The 25,922-nt window shown below is 32.7% G+C and overlaps 1 protein-coding gene across 1 annotated transcript in view; it reads right to left on the bottom strand.

The window, feature by feature from the left end:
- Window positions 1-12,043: 12,043 nt before the first annotated feature.
- Window positions 12,044-25,922, bottom strand: part of LOC124369448 (nucleoredoxin-like) — a 59,852-nt gene continuing 45,973 nt past the window's right edge. Inside the window, exons 2-8 of the mRNA XM_046827454.1 lie at window positions 24,694-24,898; window positions 22,877-22,944; window positions 22,677-22,777; window positions 19,993-20,185; window positions 18,278-18,368; window positions 16,171-16,295; window positions 12,044-12,538 (exon numbers count right to left, since the gene is read on the bottom strand). Coding sequence (XP_046683410.1) covers window positions 12,326-12,538; window positions 16,171-16,295; window positions 18,278-18,368; window positions 19,993-20,185; window positions 22,677-22,777; window positions 22,877-22,944; window positions 24,694-24,898 — 996 coding nt within the window. The 3' untranslated portion in view covers window positions 12,044-12,325. The remainder of the gene's footprint in view (window positions 12,539-16,170; window positions 16,296-18,277; window positions 18,369-19,992; window positions 20,186-22,676; window positions 22,778-22,876; window positions 22,945-24,693; window positions 24,899-25,922) is intronic.

The raw sequence follows: 25,922 nt of genomic DNA, 5'->3' as shown, positions 1-25,922 counted from the left end.
TTATTGTTTACATTTTACATAGCGTTTACAATGACAAGAAAAAAGTAGTAAGCGAGGTTTTTTTTTATTTTTTGGTCAGACAAAATTTGTCAGCGAGAAAGTTGTGTGAAAATAGATGAATATTTTTTTTGTAATTTATCATTTTTTTATTGGAAGTTTAGTTTTTAGCCTGTAGTAGCGTATGAAGTGATGAGTGAACGTTTCTGCCGGAACTGTAGTTGGCGCATTGGCTCACTGATACCGTATTAACTCAATAAATTAGTTTATTGTGCAATAAAATTACCTTTACGAAAGAACCAAGTTAATTTAACTAATTTATTAGTTTTAAAAATATTGTGGGTTTAATTGTTATTGCAATTATATACTTTATCCGTAGCAATAACTGTATTATTTACAACGGTGTTCAACTCACTGTTGTTCACTCGGTGTTTACTCACTTATAAATGAATAATGAAAACAACATTTTTAATATTTGTACGAATATTTGTATTTAAAATTTAGCATTATTCATTTTAATTATGTTTTTAATATTTAACCTCTTCATCATGAAATGAGTATTATTACGGTATAAGATTTATCTTACTAGCGTGGTAAAATAGATTTCTAGTTATTTGATAATATTTTTTCGTGGATTTTAAAATTGGAAAATTAAAAACGCGTCACATTTACAATTACAGATGTACTGCTACTATAACGTATTGTTAATTACTCTCAACTTAATAGTTCCGTTTTCACTTCTATCGGCAGTCCCACGACTGCTACTGTTTTTTATGTAAAAATTATTCCCACTGGATATATAATTATATATATACATATATATATATATATATATATATATATATAATCTGCCTACAATAGAATTCACAATTTAATGTTTAATATATAATACATCAAATAAATACTTCAGTGTATTGACATGGGTTTTGGTCAGACATACAGTTCTGTTGAAGTAAAATATATACATTTCTTAAAAGCAGTGTTGAATAACTTTCCTTGAACAGAACACGTACAGACGTTGCGTTTACAGACTTATAGTGTTTATAGTAATATCCAACTTTTATTTCTAACATGTTGAATGACTGGATATTCGTAACAAGCATTATCGATTTTTGGGTAAACAGGAAGAGGAATTTCAGTTACACTTGTCTTGAATTTCTTTCTAGTCAACATATTAACCATATAAATCTTTACTATTGAATTAAAACAGAGGCCTAATTACCATTTTTGCAAAATACAAAAATGGCCGAGTTGGGTATTTTTTCAACCTTTTAAAACGTTTGTTGAGCTTCATTGAGATGATTTCATTCGGATGTTGTTCTTCTTTTGGGGACCAATTACCTGAGAAACGGCCACTACTTGGAACCATATACTGTTGTGTATATGGAATCAAACAAAACAGCTGCTTGAAGTAGGATCGTATAAAAAGATTTGTAATGGCATTATGTAATAAGAAATTTGTAAATTATAAATAATGATTTATTCCTTCATATAAATACATGTACATAGATTATATAGGTAAATTCTTAGGACTAGCCTAATCACATCCAGTTGCGTGATTAGGTATACTAATTAATGTGAATTAAATACAATACTGTTTGAGTTCAGGTCTCACTAAAATAATCTTGGCAACTCTCCGAGGCCTCTGAAACTACATTCAACTTTACAATCTGAGTTAAGAATTAAAAACAAAAATAATAAGCATTACCAATCTTTCTGTATACAATACAATCAATGCATTTTCAACCCAAACTACAATGAATACACGTTTTCTCATCTATACATTATACACAAAGGATACACAAAAATAATTTCACATTCAATCTCTTGATCATACTCACTTAATCTCAAACATATTCATACATGTACTCAGAAACACATTAATTGGATTAGACTACGGTATTTTCATTGTAAAACCATTGTTTTATATCAAATGAATGTATGTAAAAAAAACATTTTTTTCAATTAGCCAATAAAATAAGCTATTGCAATTTCTTTTTATTTATTATTTTTAGATCTAATATTAAATGGTAATGTATTCAATACATTGGGGCCTGCGTACTGAAAACAGAGTTTCCATATTTCTGTTTTTACTTTTGGTAAATTTTTTTTCTGTTTACGTTCCTTGTTCCGTATACAAGGAAGTTAGTACTTTCATTACAGCTTCTTGTATAAAATCGTTTATGTTCTCATACAAATGTTGGACCGGCAGGGCTCGAATTTCATAAAATAGAGCGAAAGAGCTAACTCGGATTTTCTTTATTTAGCATTATGCGAACTGTATGATTTTGTGAATGTTTATCAATTAGAACTTTGTAAGCATCTCCCCCGCCCACTCCCTCCTTCCCAATAGATTGACCCGTATTGGAATCTGATTGGACTAGGGAAAAGTAGAGGTAAGGGCCCCACCTTGATAGGGCTGATAAGTGACACGAGAATTCACTTGATGGACTTGTAATTTTCGTATTTACTAATAAGTAATAAATCGATTTATATGTATTTGACAAAGAAGAAGGAGCTTGAATGCCAAGTTATTGTTTAGATACACTATAAGATTATGTGTTGTGAAGGGAGAGGGCCTGAAAACCTAAAGCCCGGCTAGTCATATGAGGTTACTTCCACTTCCATCTGTGCCAGTTACTGTTGCAGTATCTTCTCATGAAGATTTGTAAAATTCTAGCATTTCAGTTTCCATAGGTCTTGTTGGGTTAAATCACTGTCCTTTATCATATCTTAACAATTTAATAGTTTTTAATATAAAATTAATAGTGTACTTGGTTTTAAAGTTTAAAACTGTTAGGTTCTTAAAGGGATAAGACATTGTGCAAATACATAACACGCCTTACCTGACCATTATTTATTTGTCCGATAGTTGGTTTTAATTGTGTCCAGTTAAAAACATTTGACGCGTGGAAAACTCATTTGGTATTTTTGACAATTCCTCTACTATTCCGACGCCTATAAAAATTAGCACAACTGACGATAGATGACTTTAATGGTGTAAATTCCTCTACCGGTCCCACAAAAATCTAGGGTTATTATATAGTTCAAATTAGCTGGTGGTTGCGGGTTTTTTTTCTATTATATGACACCATTTGTTTTACTACACGATCGTAATTCTTGTGACCAGTCTTCCAATAGAGCAGTCCAGATAATAATATTTGGTCTCATCACATTAAACGACGTTACTAGGTATTGTTTCCTTATCTTATCAGTTACTCCGTTGCTAGCCGTGCGTTCACCATTAATGTACAGTGCATGCATTCGGTTAATCATGTCGATTTTACTCTTTGGTGTACACGTTATGAAGTCAATTATCTCTTCCAACAAAGTAATGCAATATCAAAGTATTTTGGTCACCAGAAATGTACATTTAATCATAATGTTTACATTTAATAAGTTTTTGTGAACTATGTTTGTGTACGCAAACAAGTATAACATTTCATATTTTTATGAATAATTTCATCAATCCGGGTAAAATAAGCTTCTTTCATATCAATGTATTTGTATAGATAATTACTCATAATGCGATCGTATAACAGAAAAGACACGTGGCTGCTTTTAGGCGCTAGTTACTTCAGGACTTGCTAGGAAAGAGTTGGGATCATTCAACACCTGATCCATAAATGTTTTTGCAGGCTGTAATCAGAGAGACCAAATCCTTGTTCAATACAGGTGTTAGGGGTAAAGCTGTCTGGACTCGTATATATTTGTTTGTTGTTTTATATTTTCTGTATTTATTAATTTTTGTTTACATAATGTCTAATAAATAATAATGCACCAAACATCTTACACTTTTGATTTGTACATGCAAATATCTTTAAATAAGAAGATGTAAAATGGAACCAAAGCTTACCCGTTCTCAATGTATCCAGTATAGATTTATTATTATTGTAATGAGTCAGTATATATAAAACAACAGAACGTGTATAATTTTTTCGTCTTCGTACTAAAGTAAATGTTGGATGGCTGCATGATTGTTTCGGAAAGAAGTTAAATGTTAAACAGAAAGGATAAACGACTGTTTTAAGATTTGCATGCGTACAAATTTACTCTCAAGGTGTAATTTTAAAATAGGTTTTAGAATGGTAGAGTGAGGAGTGTATGTTACGTCAAATATCATCATGTGTAGACGTCACCGAAGTTACTAAAATCATTCTCACTCGCGCTGCTTGCTGTTGATCTTGGTTAGTTTATGCCGCCCTGATACCTCAGAGCGGAGTCTCGTTTGGTTCTCGCTCTTTTAAGTGCTATCTCGCAACAAAAGCAAGCTAACGCTATCTAACGGTGATCGGTAAAACCATGTTGATGCTAGTACGCTCTGGCAGCAAACTAATGAACTAGCAGTAGAATGACGTCTCTATTGACAGTGTGACGTCTCTAATGACAACAGTGTGACGTCTAAATACGACAGTATGACGTCATAGTGATGACAGAATGACGTCATGTAGTATGTTGACTTCAGCCATCTTCTGTGAGCCTGATACACCAGTGCCACTTCTAAACCAGTGCTGTACTTAAAACACGAAAAGGGGTGCAAATGTAGGGGCCCTAACCCCTCTCAAAATTGCTTATATTTTTGAAAATTGTTGGTTTTTGGCTTCATTTTTTCTACTAAGGAAGGTGGAGCTGGAAATAATTGAGAAGAAATAAAGCACTCCTACCTTCAAGGGCAAAAAATTAAATTTACTATAAAAAAGACTAAATGGGTAATCCTTATACATTTCTTTAAACCAGTAGACCTTATTTGTACATAATCATTATAAAAATTATGTTCTGTGGGTGGTGAACTTTGGTATTTAGAATTGGATGATATAAATTAAAAGTATTAGGATGATGTTACCAGACATCTTTCCTTAATTAGATTGAAATTCTAGGACCCATTAACAATCAGGAATGGATAACATTATTCATTATTGTTATTTGAAAGATCACATGTTTCTTGGAAGGATGAATCATGGAAATTAAATAATTGAAAATTTAGTATAAACAGATTATGGGTACAGGTTAATAAATGCATCAACCTGCATTCAATATTAAAATTAAGAAGCTAACTTAGATGTGAATAATTAATGAGAGAGAGGTTTAGGATTGTTAAGTGTGTTTGGAACCTCCCCCCCTTCATAACACCTATTTAAAACAAAGAAAATCAAAGTGGGCAATATTTCAAGCTGTTAAAATGATTTATGCTTTCTAAGCATAATACCTGCTAATTTGTATCACCTAAAGAAACTAATTACAACAACTTAAGAATTAAAACTGCTAATTTGTAAAGAAGCAATATAATTAATATAAGTAAATAATAATAAAGTAAATTTTAATAAAGTATAAAAGTTAATGCATAGTTGGTGCCAACCACCATGTTGATACTTCATTGATTTAATCATTGCATTTTGGTATAGATCAAAATGGAAGTATTCAACAAATTTTGTACATCAATCAAAAGTTTAGATTATAAGCTATAAGATACTATTAAATGAATGTTCAGTATACTTTTGTGAAGAATTATTGGATGTTTGTTTAATTGTTTTTATTAGTAAAATTATAAATTTTCTTATTTTATTTATAGTTTTTATTTGAAGATACAATTACAATTATTACATTAAAGCATACATCAGTAATACTGTTCTAATAATAAGTTTTGGGGCTAATATGTAAAACTTAATTTTTACTGACCAATTCTTGCATTTTTGTCAATTCACAGCTTGTTTTATAGTAATTTAAAGTTTGTTTAGTAACAGCAAATTTTTATTTTATGTTTTTATTTGCCATTATTTGGCTTCGTATCTTGATTTATGATAAACAAGCTTAAGTAGGAACTAGGGAATTCAAACATGACAATTTTACAACACAATTTTATCACAATCCTACACTATGTGTAGAATAATATTATATTTATGTTTTTTTATATGAAGAAATTTTAGTTTCTTGTATTTTGTAAAAAGAACTATATATTACAAGTATACTTTTGAGTAAAAATAACATAAGTTAAATCAGAGTTATGAAACTTTTACAAATCAGAAAAGAAACCCTGCTAGCACAGAAATATTGGACGGCCATTTCTAGGGTTAAAATACAAAACAAAGGATCTTCATTATGCATTAAGTTTTAGGGATGCAAACAATTTCTACAGCAGGTAAAAAAAAATTGTTCCTAGTTCAGTTTTTGGCCATTTTTGTTATCCTAATAAAAACTAAATTGTCATTTGTCTTCCATAAGTGTTTATTTTGTTCACCCTAAAGGCCAAATGGCCTCATATTTGGACAAGGTTTTGTTTATGGGACTGGATCCTCTAAAAATTCAAGCCAAGATATTTTATGATTATGGGCTCTTTTGGAATTTATATGCTATGGGTGTTTTTCGGTCTGTTCACCTAAAAGAGTAAAATGTATTGTATTTTTGCTTAGTTTAGAGTTTATTACGTTAAAACAAATTATTACTTATTATATGGCGACACATACTTAATTAAATCTGTGGATGCGAGAGGAGTTTTCTTCCTTACCATACTGTATTTTGATACTGGCTTTGTGAGTACAGCGGTTCCTGCGGGATAACCAAGTCAAATGAATGCAGCTATTCCTTAGATAGGTGGTCGTTTCACAATACTTATTTGAACTAAAATTTATAAAAGGAAAGTAAGTTACTTCATAATTTAAAAAAATATATGTCAATTAATATTATGTTATCTAGCCCAAGTTCAACATAAGATTTTTTCAAATAGAGATTTTTAATTAAAGATACTTTATGTCTTTGATTTATAAGGGATGGATGAACATATTCTGAATGCAAAATATAAATTATTGTTGAGAAAGCCTCTATAGACCTAAATTTTTAGACTTGTGTTGTTTTGTTTTGTACCTATTGGATACATGCAGTGACATAGACTGACTAATTTGCAGGGAGAGGATAGGAGAATCTTTTACAGGGCCGATCATAGGCAAGGGGAAGCAGGGCAACTGCTTTTCTAAGAACCCTGGCCCTGTAAAAATATAAAAAATATAAATTTAAATGCTGACAGGAAACAACTAAATAAATAAACATATATACAATAGAATATAGAATGTCTTATTTTTACCAGGCGAAGTTAGGGCTAAGAAGCCCTCTCTAACACTTAACCTGGGGACCAACGGCTTAAAGGTGACTTCCGAACCACCACCAATGGCCAGGCATGCGGGCCGCTTGCAAGGACAGGATCACTCAACAGTCAACTATCCAAGCAGCGGCCACGCTCGACGTTGCTTGGTCTGTTTATCTTGCGATAACCACTGTACCAGCTACACTGCGCCATTGGCAATAGACACACATTTCTCATATAGACATTATGAGAAAGTGTTGATGGTCTTTTTAAAAGATAATTTTTCAAACTAAAATCAGGAATATACAATTACCCAAATGAGACTGTCTCGTACGTTGATATTACAAAAAATATAAACATAGAATATTTATAGTTAAAAATTGTAAAATTTTCTTTCTTACTTTACAAAATTATAAAAATATCCGTGGAACAACTCATAACAACTATTAGTAGAATGGAAAACATCATTGTCAGTCACAAGGACAATGTAAGATTCTGGAGAATAAGTTCAATCTAAATTTGTTATTATATATTTTATAATAACAATGAATTTAGCACAATTATTGAGCACTAGAAATCTGAGTTCATTCTAACTATAGCAGATTGTTACAAAGTTTCTTAGCTTTAAACGCAGTCGGCACAACTCTTCAGACAGAGGACATGGATCTCTAAGTGGCATCTTATTATCCTTGGGACTAATAACTTTTTTAAAGAAATACTATGAGATGTTATTGCTAGCAAAGAATTACAGCAAAACAGTTAACAAAAAACCTTGAATTAGATTCTAGGAAATTTATTCAGTTAAAAGAGAAAGCTTTTCGAGTATGAATGTGGTATGCTGCATGCATGAATGCAGTGTCTATAGGGAAAAAATAGAACGTGATTACTTATATCGGATATTGACACCATGCTAGTAAAGGATTCTTACAGTTTAAGAACTATTTTAGGATATATGGCTTCCAGTACCGTACTGGAGAACTGAAAGAGAATATTTCTACAGGTTAATCAGGATTAGGACAAGTATAAGTAAAAAGATATATGTGGTTTTGAGTTTTTAATATATAATATAAAAGTGTTTAATTCCACAAGATATTTACATTGACATTTGGTACTGAAAGTGATTAAGTATTTCATTGGCATAAAGAATCTTTTGTCCAGTGTTTACATTGATTGCAGAATGTTGCTGACTGTTCCCATTACTATTGCAAGTCCTGAAAGGTATTTGTTTCCATTTGAAATTAATAAATACATGTTTTAGGATGGGATACGCGTATCACAAGAAAAGCTCACATAGCAATTCTCTTCACTTTACTTTATTGTTGGGACTTTTAATTATGAGAAAGTTATTGATGCTGCGAAAAAGTCAAGGAAAGTACATTTTATAAATGAATATTATAGTTGTTGCATGCATTTCATGTTTACTTACAACTTTCATGTCTTTTACATCAAAATAATTTAAGAAAATAACTTTTTATTTGTTTCAACCAAATTTTTAACACATTGGCATTCAATTTGTAAAAGTGTTATTTATTTTCTTTGATTTGTTTGTAAATTTACTAACTCTTGAATTGGCTTGAGTAACTCCTGAGAGGACGCCAGGCAGATTGTGGCACAGCACAGCATAAGAGTTCTGTGTCCAGGATATTCCTGGGTCTCACAGTTGCTAGGTCCTATACCAAGTGCTCTAACAAGGTGGTGGGGTGGTGGTGTCGACAATCCTTAATTTTCCTAACATTTTTCATCCAGTTGCAATGTGAAGTCAGTGTTATCAGAAGGTTTCTTGCAGTGTTAACAAAACTTGCAGGAGTGTTCATAAATGACCACTAGCTAGAACACTTTTGGATTGCATAAATTTGCTAACAATTTTGTAGTAATAAAAAAATGCTTTAAAATTTTGAATTTATTGAAGAGGATTAGTATTATCATTTATTATTGTATTGAGTCAGAGAAAGAGAAAGGTGACATGACCTGAAAGATCTATAGTTCTCCTCTACTTCTGACTGATATACTTGATGAAAAACAGTTATAGCAGTTCTGCCTACCCTTACTCCTCAATAAACCTTATGATTTCAATGGGGTCAGTACTTGGATGCTTTTCTACTCTAAATTAAAATACCCTTTTGCCAGCAATTATGACCAACTTGTTTGCTACAACGTTCACACTACAACAAAAACAGGACCTCTTCCGTGGCATGTTTATTTATGTAACTGGACTTTAATTACCGATTCAATAAGATATTTTGTGTTAGTATTTTCTCCCAAATATAAATTTAATAAATAAATATTAACTATGTACACTTTTGCAATTCAGTAGAAAGAACTTTATTTCTAAATATTTACATACTATTTGCAATTCAGTAGAAAGAACTTTATTTCTAAATATTTACATACTACTATAACTATCATTTCATTTTCTCGCAGATTAGTTTTTATGAAAGCTGACAAGAGGTGATTTAAATTAATAAACTAGGTTTGTGTATAAAGCCAAGCTTTTAAGACTCTAGTTAGCTGCCTGTCGTTCATCTGAGGTCTTGCTTTTAGCACGAGGAGGATGTTTAAATTTATGCTATAAATAGGAACTTGTATCAGATCCACTTGTGCTTTAATCCAGAAGCTTAGATTTTAGTGTCTCAATGATAATGAATAAAAAAAATAAAATTATCTGTTAATCATAAATTTTTACAATATATATATATATATATATATATATATATATATATATATTAAAAATCTGTATTTAAAACTTACACAGAATATAAATTATAAACAATTGATGTTAACAGATGATTGTAGTTTTGACCATTTATTAGCATAGAGACATCAAAGTCTAAGTGTCTGGAATGAAACATTTATAGGTCAGAAACAAGTTTCTGTTTAAACCACAATTCTAAAATTATGCTCCATGATAAAAACATATGTGCGGCCACCACCTGACTTGTGTTCCCTCTGAAGTATGGGATATTCACTAATCAAGGTACATTATACACAGGTAATAAAAACTACACAGTGTCAACAAAACAACTTCAAAACTAGACTGTGAGTGGGTGATCTACTGACATGAATAACATTTTAAGCGTGTATTAGGGTTGGGGATATAGCAATGACCATGCCGTGGCAATATAAAATCTTCAAGGCCACATCCAACTACAGTATCATTGTGCTTACCCCGCGCACAACACTGACACTCTCTGATATCACTGCCACATAGAGTGTAGCTAAATAGGCACCTATTTTTTATTGAAAACTCGGTTGGGTGCCGGGTCATGAGGGCATTCATGGAAATAAAAAAGCAGACATCCTTGCCAAAAAGGGAGGACTATAATGGTGGGGCCTGAGCTAGGTTGCGGGATAGCCTTCTCCAACAGCAAAGCTCTGGTTAAAGATTGAGAAAAGAGGATAAGAAACATTAATTGGAGTAGAGCCTCAGGATTAAGACTATCCAAATGTTTATCTCTGTTTTTATTAAAGTGTAGACAGCTCTCTTGGATCAGAATAAGGAGGATATAAGACTGATATTAGGGATGTTGATAGGACATGGCCCCCTAAGGAAACATCTTATGAGGGTGGGCCTTAGCCAAACTGATAAATGTAGACTCTGTGGAGAAGAGGAGGAATCAGCAGAGCATATTTGGTTAGTTTGTCCTGCCATCTTAGAAACTCTGAAAAGATTCCTGGGAGCATATCTCCTCAGCCCCAAGGACATCAGAGAACAGGAGCCGTCAAATCTGATTAGTTTTTGCAAAAGCCTCAAACTTTGAGGACACAAAACTAAAGTAAGGGAGGTACAAGGGTCCTTTTAGGACTAACTGTCCTTTTCCCTCAGGCCAAAAAATAAATAAATAAAAAAAATAGGAACCTTATACTTAGTCAACTTAACATGTAACTTACCCAGTGTTTAAGATAACATTTTCAAGTAACGAATGATCTGATTAAAGTCGAGTTCTATCCTAATTTTTTTTTGTCTAATGGACCCGCATCCCCTGCCTAACACAATCTTAAGATCAGCCTGTTCTCCTAGCATCACATTCTACTAACAGATGATGACGAGTTTCCTGTCTATCTTGACACACTAGATTGAACAGGTACCATCTTCTCTTAAATAAACTTCCAAAGGTGTTCATTAAATTTGCATGCCATAGAAGAAAGGCAATACTTTTAGCCTTCTCAACTCAGCTCTGAACATAGCTCCCAAGTAGTTCTTTGTCTTGTCTCAACCTCAGCTTTCTGTCCAAAAGGTTTTTCTTTATGTTTTCTTGCCTTTTGCTGAGGTCTCCTTTAAAGAAAGCAGTAATCAGCTCGTAAACAGTTTGAATCCTCTAGGATGTGTGGAATTCTCTTTTCTGGCTGGTTGATCTGCTTCTTTTACCTTCAATTCCGGCATGCCCCAGCAATCAGATGAGAGAAGTTTATTATTTTGTCCCACCACACCATATATATATGCTCATGACAAGTGAATTCAATGCTTTTATTGCTGACATAATAGCTATGTCTCACTCCCTGTATTTTCTTTAGAGGTTAAATTGTGCTATTATTTAACTTTAAGTTGATATCGGTGTCAACTGATATCCTCCAAACCATCTTAATTTTATTGTTTCCAATGAATAAACTTTCTTCTTGATCATTGATTACAGAAGGTGTATTTACAACATTATTAGACATAACAATTGAGAAGCTCCTTATTGAAACCTGCAGTTTTAGATGCTTTTTAAGCCTTCACTAAACTCCATGAAATACAAAATCCAAAAATATATGATTTTGAATGCTCTCATTTTAGAATTGGACATCATATTTATATGAGAATAGTTTACAGATAGATGATGGGTAATTTCTAAAAAGTATACTATAGTCCACATTTTCCATAACACATTTTTATAACATATAAAGTAGAACAATTACTTATAAACAAAACATAATTTGAATACTAAAATACAAAGTAATACAAAACTTTAAACTTATAAAGAACACATTTTTTTCAAATGATAGGGTTAAGCAAATTTTAAATTTCCAAGATAATAAATATCTTATATCTAGTTTGTACGAAAATATTAAATTTAGGTTCACAAAATCGCTATATAAAATACTAACTCTATTTATTTAAGATGTCTATGACTATATTTCATCAATGGCAAAAATAGATTATGGAAGAAATTACTTAACTTGAAATCATCAAAGCTAAAACGCTTTTGACTAGCAACAGGCTATAGATACTTTCATTGGATTGCCTATATATTTTAATGTTATTGCTTTTTGTAACTATGTACTAGAAGAAGATTCAGTTTCACTAATGGGTCTAAATGTGAGCTTGTCAGATATAAAGTTGGAAACAAAAGTCTTGACCGAATGTTCTGTTATTTCAGCACCATACTCCATCACACTGAACCTGTTGAGAGGGAAGTCGATGGCAGTCACAAGTGGAGAAGCATCATCCAGCTTGGTGAATGAGCGAAGGCTCTCGCTTGCGTCATTCTAAAACACATACATCATTTATGTAGAAAAATAAATTTGACTTTTTAACAATGGCAAAGTATGTTTTTTCTTGTTCTCTTAGCAGAAGCTTATAAATTGCACTTAGTCCTGTAAGAACCTTAGCGCTGCTTTTGGAGTGCCAGGATATTGATGGGTAAGGTTAGGGGATATGGGCCACCTCCTATCTAGATCCACAAGGAAGAATTAGGGCACTACTCTCAAAGTCATGTCCCCCGGAAGAAGTGAAGGCCAGCTATGAACCAGCCGCTTCAGTCAAAGTAGGCAGCGGGTGGCACACCCTTGTTGAGGCTAGCAAGAACCTCTGAGGTTAGGGAACAAACCCCACCAACTTCAACAGTCATCTCCCGCAGTAGACTAGACCTGTAGAATTGCCCTTGAACCCCAGAATTTCAACATTTGCAGTTAGTGATGTGCCGCTCCTGAATATCCAAAAGGTTGCCCAGATTTAAGTGACACATTGGTTTTTGCTGTGTCCACTGGTAGGTTCAACTGGAAGGTATAAACCCCTGCTGAAGAAGTATTCCCTGCTGGGTGGCAAAGTGTGGTAGAGATATGGCTTATTAAAACAAGACTTTTCTATTATATATGTGGAAACATCAAGAATAAGTCCAGAAATATACGAGTAGTTGTTTTGTTGTTAATAGCAAATAATATTTATTATTATACACTTTTTGTAATTTGTAATAAAAATATAAATGTTTTTGAATCCCATATACTTTAAACCCTAGAACGGCAACAGGGGTTACGCGTAACCCCACACAGACAGAATAATATTTTGTTGTTGTTGTGGCAATCTTGCTAATACGATCTTGATATTTTATCTATTCTACAAGCAGTCCAGTCTGTGCCCGCACGCGAGATAACAAGTGTGTTGATCAGTTCAAAGTGACTATAAATAATTGCTTGGGGTGACGCATAACCCTGTTGCCTTCGGTGTATGTCCAAATGCAGAGTGCTGTGTTTAAAGTTTTATTATAATATGGCAAGTACAATAGACCCAAACTTTAGTGATATAGTTAGAGATATGTTAGATGAAGACAGTGTGATAATTGATGAAGATCAAAGTTCTATAACTTCTGTGGAAGACAATACTGAATACCCGACCGGACTATGATTCTTCAGCTGCTTCTGACTCGGAACCGGATAATCCTGCGTCTCAAGTACAAGGACCTATAGTAAAAGGTAAAAATGGTTATACTTGGTCACTTGTACCACCTCCTACTACTAGAACAGCTAATAGAAATATAATTCGTATACCTCATGCAAGGGGAAAAACAGCTCTAAATTATAACAACTGAAGAGGATGCTTTTAAAATATTGCTAGACCAGTCAGCCATAAATATGATTGTCATTCATACAAACACAGAGATAGCTAAGCGTAGAGAAAAATTTTACCTCTCCTCAAAGGTATTTATGTGATACTGATTCAAAAACTGAAATTTTATCTTTGATTGGCTTGCTATACACAGCAGGATTCACAGAAAGATGGGCACCTTAGCACTTCTGAAATGTGGCTCTCCTTATGGATCACAGTTTTATAAGTGTGTTATGACTGAAAATCGATTTAGGTTTTTACTGATATGCTTAAGATTCGACAACAAAGACGTGCGAAATACAAAAGACAATTTTTGCCCCCATTAGAGAGCTTTGGATGAACTTCATTGATAAATGCAAATCAGTTTATGAGCCCCATGCTTATGTTACTATTGATGAGCAATTGCTGGCATTTCGTGGCCGATGTCCATTTAAGGTTTATATCGCTAAGAAACAAGATAAGTATGGAATTAAAATAGTGACTATGTGTGATGCACGCACTTACTACATGATTGATGCAATTCCGTACATTGGTAAAGACCCAGGTAAAACTTCAGCTGATTATTATGTAAAACAATCTGACAAAAAACAATACATGGTACGGGTCGCAACATAACATGTGATAACTGGGTTTATGTCTGTGCCCTCTTGTTGAGCAATGGCCAAAGATCACAACTATACACTTGTAGGAACTGTAAGGCGCAACAAAAGAGAAATTCCTACCTCATTTTTGGCAGACAAAAAACAAAAAGCCTGTCAACACAACACAATTTGGATTTTCTGGTCAAGTGATGCTTACATCAATTTACTCCTAAAAAAGAACAAATGCGTTTTGATTCTGTCAACTATGCATAACCAACCTGATGTAAATAAAGACTTCCCAAAACCCTGAAGTCATAGAGTTTTACAACTCGACTAAAGGAGGAGTAGATACATTTGATAAAATGGTACACGCATACAGTGTATCAAGAGGTACTAGACGATGGCCCCTCCGCATGTTCTATGGTATGTTGGACCAAGCAGGCGTTAATGCAATGGTCCTGTTCAAAAAAAACTGTACCATTAGAGAATATGAAGCGAGAAGGGCAATTTTTAAAGGAGCTGGGACTGCAGTTGGCAAGACCTCACATGGAAAGAAGACTGGAAACAAATCTTCCAAAGGAGCTGAAGGCTACCATCAAGGCAATTCTACACATAGAGGATCCTCAGCTACCCCCTCAACCCACCGGCAAAGCTAGCTAAACAAGCTAGATGTCACTTGTGTCCACGTTGTAAGGACAAAAAAGTGAAAACTGTGTGTTCAAAATGCAGGAAACCAACTTGTGGTGACCATCGCAAAGAAGTCTGTGATGAATGTTTTTAAAACAAAAGGTAAATTTATTACAAATTAATATGTTGCCTTAGCTACAATAATATGTTATAATTTTATATATTTCATTTGTATTATATTTTTTTTTTAGTCAAAACATTAATTTATACTAGTGTGGTCTATAAACACTCGTATTGTTTTTTTTATTATTCATGATTTTAACTATATTATTATGAACATAATTATACATTTACAAAGTATTTTAACTACTCAAAAAATGCTATTTTTCACTAACATGTATCTTATCATTAAAATATTGTTGAGTAAGCGTATTTTTTCTCATTCTTTTATGTAACTATCATTGTTTTGAATGCATTTTGAAATATAGAAAACTTGTTCATTAAGTCTTCCTTGAAATACATTTCTTAATACTTTATTAGGAAAAGAAGAAAAACAAATATAACAGTATTTTGTGTATTTATAATCGGTTTATTAAAATAATGAAGTTAGAAGCACTTTTAATGTATATTTAACATGCTTTATTATACTTTTAAGCAAAATGGGGTGACGCGTCACCCCATGTTGCCTTTCAACGTTGTCCATTCAATGTTTGCTATCGTAGGGTTAATAGAATGTTTTTCTATTCCCAGGTGAAATTTTATCTGTTTTATTATTGGAGAACATTCTGGTGTATTAAATAGATTATATAAGAAATATAACAACATTTATCAAAGCTACTTCAGTTGTTGAATTCAGTGATACACATTTATCTCTCTTATTCTATGAATATGTTACGTATGGCTTGTGTGCTGGCAGGATTATCGGACATCCTAATAATATCTTGAATTAGAAGCATCAAATTTATACTAAAACAAAGTGCATTAATCTGTCCTAACATCCTGCCTCTACCACACAAAACATTTTGACAAAAAAATAAAACTTATAATATGTTTTGAAGGAATTTGGTGTAACTTCCACTAACTCATACCTCTATAGCCACAAAGAAGAGAATTTGGTAGTCAAGGTGGAGGCTGTGGGTGTGAGTTGCTGTCCACTCAGCGACTGGGAGAAGAACAGCCTCTCCAAACTCCAGATCCTCATCTTCTTCCCCATCTGAAAATATAAACACTCTGTATAGAATTGTCAGTAGCGTATTTAAATTTATTTTGAAGGCTTCTGATTTCATAAAGCATAAAGATAGATATATCTTAAATAAATAGTAATAAGGGCTTCTGGAGAAGACAAGTGTATCTCAGGACAGTGACAGTAATCTGAAAGTTAACAGCAACCAAACTTGGGAAAGCCAAAGTTTGAGTTGATAGCATAAGTTCCTATATAGAAAGTCAGTTTTAGTCAATGTTGTATGGTAATTGTACAGTCTACCTTGTCTATACTGAATTTCACTGTTACTTTGCTCCTTAAACACCCTTAATAGATCTATAGCTTTATTTCAAGTTCTTTATCTAATATGTTTATTTTTAATAATAATTTGTTAATATGTTTAGTTTTGAAATAGTTTTCTATTGGAAGAATTTGAAATAATGCTACACCATTTTCGGCTGTAAACAGCATAACTTGGTGAATTTATCTGAGACAGATATTTGTTCTTTCAAATAAGTAACAATTGCATATGGTTCAGGAAGAAAGAGTTAATTTGAAAGTTACAACCAGGTGGACATCCCCTGAATAGATCTATCAGGAATCAATGTGTAGATCAAATGTTAAATGATTTTGCTATGAAATTATCTCCAGCAATAAATATTATGATGATCATTTTTATTATTAATTTCCACTTTATAAAAACACAATCTCGTTTTTCATGAAATTGTTTAAGGAAATTCACTAGGGGAAAGGAAAAAAATCATTGAAAGGAATCTTTGTTAGCCTTGCTAATTTTGGTAATTGAAAAGGGAGGGTATATAGTTCAAACATACCAAAGTATATTTTTTTTCAAAGTTCACATTTTTGGCTTGGCTCACAAAATACCAAGCATCACGTTGAAGTAAACAAAATCAGTCAATGAGATATAGTCACAATTTGTAAGCTCTTAGAGTCTATTTGTTTTGAGAAACACAGTTTTTCTTACATACATTTAAATCAATTCAGTTGATGTAGGTTAATAATTAAATAATTTTCTCCACAGTAAAATAGTAAAAATAATTAATGAAAATATTTTAAAATATAGAGCTCACATTTTTTAAGAATAAGATAAATAAGTTATAGGCTACAAATTGATAGTAATGAATATCCACAATACAGGTCAGTTTTTTTAGCTGTAATAGTAATGTAATCGTAATTTTGTTTGCTAGCTGCGATTTGACAGATTTACTGGAAAAAGGCAAGCTATGACTGAAACATTTCTTTTTTAAATCAAGGAAATATGTCTTAATTCTGTGGGTTATTTTGATTAATTCATTATATGCTATAAGGTTACTAGGAGAAATATAATGATTAATATTAAGAACTGTTCTCTTTGTACGATTAGCACATGGGCTAATCCTGTAAATGAATACAATTGGCATATGTATCTGTTTTGTCTTATCAACAAAAAAAATGAGTGAATTAATAAACATATCTAAAAAATAAACTACCTACCTGATTTATGATGATGCACTTTACCTACTACAGAAGACTACTGACAGAACCCCTTGTATTGTTTTTATTTTAACTTTTTATTCTAATATATGTTTATCTGGAAAACTGACTGCTATTTTGAAATATATTTGGCAACAATATTAATCCAAGTTTAGCCTTCTAACAATTTTACTACAAAATATCTATTAAATAAAATGGATGAAAAATCTACCAGAGACTTGGGGAAGAACAATTTCTCCAAGGGTTCATTCGTTGGATCTGCCACTCTCCTTCACAATGTCTCTAGAATTTTTCATAATTTTTCAATTGTTAGTGCACACACGAATTGCAGTATACTGTAATTTTTATGTAAAACTTCCTATTGAACACATAAATAATTGCAAGGAGATTTGTGTTTAAAACCTTTGCCAGATTTTTAGAATAGTCATGATCTTTGATTCTTAAACAAGTTAATTAAGAGATTAAAATAGTAGAAGTTATTAAATGTAATTGATACCAACCAACAAACAACACCACTGCAGGTGAATCATACAGTAGCTCCGCTAACCTATCTGTCAGGATGTTGACTGGCCTCTGTCTCCATGGAAAAAACTGAAAATCGAGAATATAAAAATTTTAGATGTCATTATTTTTACTACTCGATAATAGATATACAACATTGTACTGAAACTAGAAAATTACTGCAGAATGGGCTGAATTGGAGAAAATGTTGAATTACTGACAAAACATCCACTGTACATGAACCTAAAAATGGTCTGAAATGGCTACCAGAGAGGCAGAGTATACAGTATGAATTAACTCTTTATGACAGGAGAGTGCATGCAGTATTGTGAGAAGTGCACTCTCAACGAGTGGCTTGCATCACATAATCTTTGTGCTCCCAAAATTAATTAAGTATTCTAGTATTTGATGCTTTTCCAGACCTTCTAAAATGTGTGTCTCTATGTACAATGAGTTATTGTTGAAAACTACTTATTTACAGTGATAACCACTGGCTTTCATCATCAGTTGAGATTGACATTGAGACTCGTAATATTCTCTTTTTGATGTATTCATGGTCACTAGCAGCAGCAAAATGTTGCTCTCTCACACCTCTAGTATTGGTTGATGTAGAAAATTTACACTTGGGCTTTGACCCAAAATATGCGTTAAAATATATATTTTATATATATATATCTGTTTTAATATATCAAATTGCTTTTTAAAATGATTGCTTCTAATTCCCTCTTATTTGTCAGCTGTTGCACAATTCAAATTTTGATATGCTCACACCAATTCCGATATTTTAATTTTACCATTCAACCATTCAAGAAGCTGATACGGAAATTAGATAGTAGGTATATATTAAACGCATTGTGAAGAACAAATGTTTTAATCATTAAAGTCAAAGTGATATATGCTCAGTTGAATTGTTTTTGTTCCAAGAGATGAATACTACTATTATTACAAGTCTTGTATATTGTACCGAATTTGAAAGTATGTATACCCCAATACCCCAGGATAGAATGAGATTGTTTACAAATTATATAAACTGGCTTTAATTAGATTTCTGTCACTTCTCTGCCATCCAGTACACTAGCCTAGTACTGCATTTTGAATGAATATAGATTTGATTTTATGGTTTTTTCTATAAAAATACCTACATTATTGAACATGTTAGTTACTAAATATACTGCAGTTGGAATAATATGTAAAGATGTGTGACCTTAGCAACATTGTCGTGTATTCAGGTAATAATTTAGTATGTACAAGCAGGATTATGTATGGAAGCTTAAAATTAAATGTTAAATAAAGTACACTAAATAACCACTATAATGAAAATTGGTTTACGTTTATTTAAATATCATCATAGAAAAGGGTTCAGCAACCTCAACATCTAAAGATGTAGCCAGCCTCATGATGAATAGTTTCAATTCATCACCATTAAATCTCTATGCCTTCATTGTGAATCACCACATAACTTGAGTGATAAATACACAAAGACTGTTGTATCATATAAATACCGTAGAACATTCTCCATCAATAGTCAAGCACTCTTTCTGCTTTATAATCCAAAGAAAAATTGCAGCATAGAAGACAGCATTGTGCCCTGAAGCAGATTTTGATAACGATGCACAGAAATTTTCAATAAATACCAACTATCAGGCATTGCACATACAACTGAGAGGAAGCTGGCTGATTAAACACTATTTTAGGGGAGCTAAGCAGATTTTACCTCTCCATCCAGATCTTCCTTAACTTCACTACGGCCATCATCGGTGATGATAGAACCATCAGAGTCGAGCAGCACCAGTGTGGGAATCCCATGGACATCCAGCATCGAAGCCAGCTCTTGACCATAACCGCTCTTGTAAGGAAGGGCTGTCCACGGCATCGTAGCTAAGTAACTCTCATATGACTCCTCACTCCTAGAGAACCATATTGTGGGTTCATTATAATGTAAACCGTTAGTGTTTCCATTTTATATTATATGATGAAATTACTTTAAGACTTGTGTTGAAAAATAAGGTTTAGGTCTGGTTACAACCTTTCCCAGAAAAATATCAGAAAAAAAGGAATAAAAATATCATGGTAACAAAGCCTAAACTTTCATGTTCAATGAAAGTGTAATATGAAATTATAAAATTTTAAAAGAGTTACAATGTTGAGGTTAACTTTGGATTCTATGAAACAGACAGACTCGACCTAGATCACATGTAATCAGCTAAGTACCTTGTTAGTGAAATAACAGCATGCCATAGAGATTTGTATTTTGAATCGAAGAGTGAGTTCAGTGAAATAGCAGCGTTTTCCACAGCTTGGTATTTGGAATGAAAGAGTAATGACACTGAATGCAGTAATAATATCCTACTGTCTATGACCTCCCTAGAGAGAATAATTACTAGGTGTGTCAATTTAATCTAGTTTTTTTGCATGTAAAATTTCAAAAGTTATAATTTAAAACTAACTTTTACATGGGAGTAAAACTTATTTATGCAAAGGTTCATAAACTAAAATTTATATTTTTCCTGGAGAGGATCTTTGAATTTTCCTAATTTACACTATAGCTCAGCTGACAAATAAATCTTTCCCCAGTCAGACTTCATTTCTGGCCACTCCACTGTTTCAACACATTTCAGATTTAAAAACAGTGACTTGGAAAATGAAATTGTTAGATGTCCGGAGGAGATGGAATCTGACTGAACTAGATCATAAAAACAATGAGTAAATGATAAATAATCAATGTTATGCTAATCACTTTTCCAGAGTTAGTTCTCTTGAAAATTATTTTCAATAATTAAGTATATGTAAGAATAATTAAGTGTTATAAATTAAATGGAAAGGAATTTCTTCCAATTTTAGAAATAGCCTACATGAGATGAGGATTAAAAGATGTGGAATAAGGTGTTACGGAATTTTAATGTAGGTGTTGTGAATACCATTATCAAGAACCTCTCTAGGTTGTCCTCACTCAAATAAATAATAGTACTGGATAAATAGTAATATGTAAGTTTATATTGGGTAAGGGCTGTTGCTACACATAAACTAGAGGGATTTCATAACACTATTTATTGGATTCAAAATAATTATAGTACTTGGACTTAACCCGTTTACTATTAAATAATAAAGCATAAATATCCTAGATTGTAAAAAGTATACATGCCCAGTGCGGTGTTGCCTCGGAAGTTTGGCAGTTGACGCGTTTAAACACAAAGAGCAACATAACATTTTCTTGTAAAAGCATGAACTAAACTGATCAAAACAAATAATTGATGAAACTGTAATGGAATTTTGTATCTTGCTTTTTTTCAGTTTCATTATGGACCTCACCGATAATTCATGTTGACTTGGTGGGGCCATGATTATGTAAAATTAAGTGTTACAAAATAAATAAATTAAATAAATAAACAAAAACGGGTTGGTCGGGCTAAATTACCAAAACCGGTTCGATTATATCCATGTAAAAAATTAAACTTTTAAAATAAAAGTTTACCAAATTACACACTCAATTAATGATTTTTTAGAACTCCGTAGCATAACCAATTCCAAATTTTTCATACATCCCTGTCGAAAATAGAAGTTAAGATGGTAATTTAATAACAACTCTCTTCATAAAATTCTTTTAAAATTACACCCTCACAACAGTACGCTTGTATCTATCTTATATTAAAGTTTGGTTTTAATCGGATCACAAGTTTCCGAATTATAAATGTTTAATGTTGCAATTTGTTTCAAAAGTGCCATAAATTGGTACCTTTTTTTCATTTTTACCGACATAAAAACTGGAAGTTCTTTGTAAATAATTTACTTTGTATGTATAAACATAGAAATAAAAATCCAAATTTTATTGAAATTCCCGTTAATCTTAGTTCTACTAGTTAGTTTATTGTTACCTTTTAAACTCGGTTATCTATACTTTTTCATCAAACAGTGGTGTCTATTTTTTTTTTTTGTTCTTTTTTAAATTATGAAATCCCAGATGTTTACTAAAAAGAAGCTATAACAATAAAGAGTTCATCATACATTTTTCACAAAGTAGACTACAGTATATCCAAAATTTAGGATGTTTTGATAATTTATCAGTTTGACAAAATGTGTAGTATATCTGTTATTTTAAAATATAAGTAAAAAATAAATATTTACAGAATAAACTACATTTTTTCACCTGCCAAGAGTAAAGAATCTTAACTTTGCTTTTTATCAGTAATGAATTATTGATATATGAGTACTTACTTAAAACCATCAAAGAAACTTAGTACTTAAAATTATATTTTACATTCGAATTAAATATTTTGATAGAAGATACGTCTAAAAAAAACTGATGACATAATGAATATTTCAATTTTGAATATTTAAAAAGAATTTTGAAGATCCAGTCTTAAACAGCTGCTTAAAAGAACTGTTTCAAGTAAAACTTACCTATCTGAACTGATGAATATCACTTCAAATTTATGCCCTCTGCCTTTGATCTTACGATAGCAGTCAACAAGTTGGGGCGTGAACGCCTTGCATGGAGGGCACTAGCAACAGATCATTCGAATTATTGGTGAAAATTCTGTTTTCTAAATATAATTCTTGTATATACATAAGGAAAACAATTAAATTAAATTTTCACTTACCCAGTGTGCTGAAAAATAAAGACCTTTGATATACCCATCAAGGCTACTGTATGGAATTATCTTCGGTCCTAGAAAAAAACATCAGCCCAATCAATTAGTAACCAAAAATTAACTATAATAAGTCTTATTGAATATCATGTAAGAAAAACATTTAGCCTATGCCAAGATTTAAACTTACTTCTACGAGTATACAGCCCACCTGTCTGTCAGCATAATCAGCAAGACTCAGTATTAGAATACTAATAAGATTGCTGTAGTTCTACAGTCTTAGTGTGTTTTAGGCTGAATCTTCTTTTATAGAACCATTTTTATTCAGAGTTGTAATGCATTTTGTTCTAGCTGTTAAAGCATTTTATAATAGTTACTACAAGCACTCATTAGCTTAATTAAGTCATAATCATTACCATTGCTAGTATATCTTTTCTGATTAGCATTGGAATTTTAATTACTATTACTTTATTTCCATTGGCATTACTTGAAAATTTGGTGATCAATTTATCTAAATTCTCATTATTTATTCAAATTACGTTATTTTTTACTTCTTGTACGACTTTATTTACTTATTCTAAATTTTTGTTAAACTTTAAATTTTCATCATTGGTCTATAAAATAATTCCTATACGAAGAAGACATGTAACACATTTATATGGTTAGATGTCATTGGTGATAGTGACGGATATCCATAGTTTGAAACAATTTACAATTAAAAATTAATGTGTATCGTGGATAATAAAAGAAAAGGATGGTTCTAAAGATCCCTGCATAGTGTCATTAATATTTAACCTCATTATGAAGTTACTGCAGCTGTCTACAAAGGTGGGAAGGTAGGTCCTATTGTCTGACGTGAAATTAAAGTGTGAACAATGTGCAACCTTTGAACTTTCATTTCTTTAGACTTGCCTTTGGTGTTGGCCGTGACTAAGTACAGTGTTTTGACTCTACGTATTCACTCACCACTGTGAAGAGGACTTTGTCTCTCCTGCCACACCCGTTTTAAAAAGTTATCTCTACTCATTGTTGATAACTTTGTGTGGAACATGAATAACAATAGAATAAGCATTGCAGAAAGAAACCCAGTAAATTTGACAGAGAAAACTGAGGAATAAAGGTTGAAGCAGCCAAGTAATGGTCTCCGAGTCTACTTACCAGTGACTTACCAGTGTAATAAGGGGCCAGTAATTACTTTGTTCGTCACAGAAACCCTTGGAATCGCAAACGTTAATGACAACAACGGCGTTCTATTGGATTGGTATAACATGGTAACAGAGTTTAAAACTCATCTAACGTTGATTGATTTTCAAAATGATGTGTCAGTTTAATTACTTAAAAGATTGTTACTGATTTCGAGCTCAAAAATGTGCGACAAAACATTATTTTATTTACACAAATAAAATGTTATTCTACTGGGAACACCGAGTTTTATGTATTTATAAATAACTCTGCAATATGCCAATAGTTGTGGGTATGTGATGAGGAGCCAATATACTGTTCAAACTGTAAGTGTGCGAAATGTTCTTACGCACGCCAGCATACCTTCGAGCTTACGATTACAGGGACCTACTGGTGGGGGGGGGGGGGACTGCCCTACTGCCGCTCGCCTCTAAACATAAATCTGGTTGTATATGCAGCCACCTTTCCAATACTTTCGTTACTTGTGTAACAGATTGTTTAGAAAACCTTGCGTCTTCAAAGCATGTGGTAAGATACTATAAGAGAGCAGTTCATAGCTTAGCCTCTGTAAAGACATTGTGAAACTATTAAAATTGAAACATATTGATACAGAATAACACCTTACTGTTAATTCTAAAATCACTTACCTCTTCTAAGCCCTCCTGAGATCAAACCTTTTTGAGCTGCCTCACACATGACGAGAGGAACAGGCCTGGGTAGCCAAGGGAATTTCTGCCCTTGGGGATCTTCCTCAAGTCTTTCACTAGCGTCCTTGTGTAACACCTTTCCTGAGAGAGCACACAGCAGTACTAACATGCCCACTTTGCCTCGACACCTGTGCTTCAATCTCACCTGAAACCAAACCTATAATTAACATAGGTGGATCGAAGAGCAGTTTTGTAGGGAGCACGTCAATTTACGTTGGGTGTTGTTTTCCAGAGATTTTATTTGTTTCAAAACTGTAATATGGATAATTTTCCAAGGGGTTTATAGTTTTATACGAGTGGATTTAGAGGTAATAATAATACACTTTATTGCAAAGAGACAATGCACACATTGTATCATAATCGTCCTACCTAACCTAATCATTCATTCTGACAATAGACCATTCAGACATACAATATATCACTCACAAATCTTTCTCACAATTTACAGGCCCGGCAAATTTATTTGTGTTGCTGGTCTTTGAAAATTGTTGGTTTCAATCATCCCAGCGATCCATCATAAACTCGCCAACTGAGTAAAATGCTTCCGAAATCATAAGGGTTTTCAACTGAATTGTTTTCCATTTTGTTGTTTGATGTGTTCAGGGAGACTATTGATGAATCTGACACCAACTTGGGATGGAAAGTTTCTGAACGCATTTGTCCTGTGCTGTTGGACGCGAAAGTTGTCCCTGCCTTTCGTCTTGTGTTGGTGAACATCCCCTAACCAAATCACACCTTGACATGGAGTAGAGGATCACCCCGAGAATGTAGAGACAGGGCAGAGTCAGAAATCCCAGCTCCCCAAACGCGTTTCTACACGAACGAATAGGTGATATAGGTTATCAAAAGGACAAAGAAGATGCCAAGTTAACCAAGAAGTCAAGACATCAGGGACCATTATGAGGCCTCAAGGAAAGACGTACGCTAGAATGGAAAATTTAATCAACAAGAATCAAGTGCTTTTGAACCCAGATCATCAACAACAACCCAGATGGTTTGGGTTTTGAGATTTGCACAAGTTTGGAATGAGAGTGCCGAGGGGGTTTATTGATTAAAAGTAATAACAAAGTAGTACTAAAAATTCATAAATCCAGGAAACCAAAAAGATCCAAAAAGTTTCTCTGGGGTATCCAGGTGGACTAAATAGTACACGTATAGTACCCATACAC

This window comes from Homalodisca vitripennis, chromosome X, assembly GCF_021130785.1.
Source record: "Homalodisca vitripennis isolate AUS2020 chromosome X, UT_GWSS_2.1, whole genome shotgun sequence".
Lineage (NCBI taxonomy): Eukaryota > Metazoa > Arthropoda > Insecta > Hemiptera > Cicadellidae > Homalodisca > Homalodisca vitripennis.
Note: the sequence above shows the minus strand (reverse complement) of the source record. Positions and strands in the feature narration are given on the sequence as shown.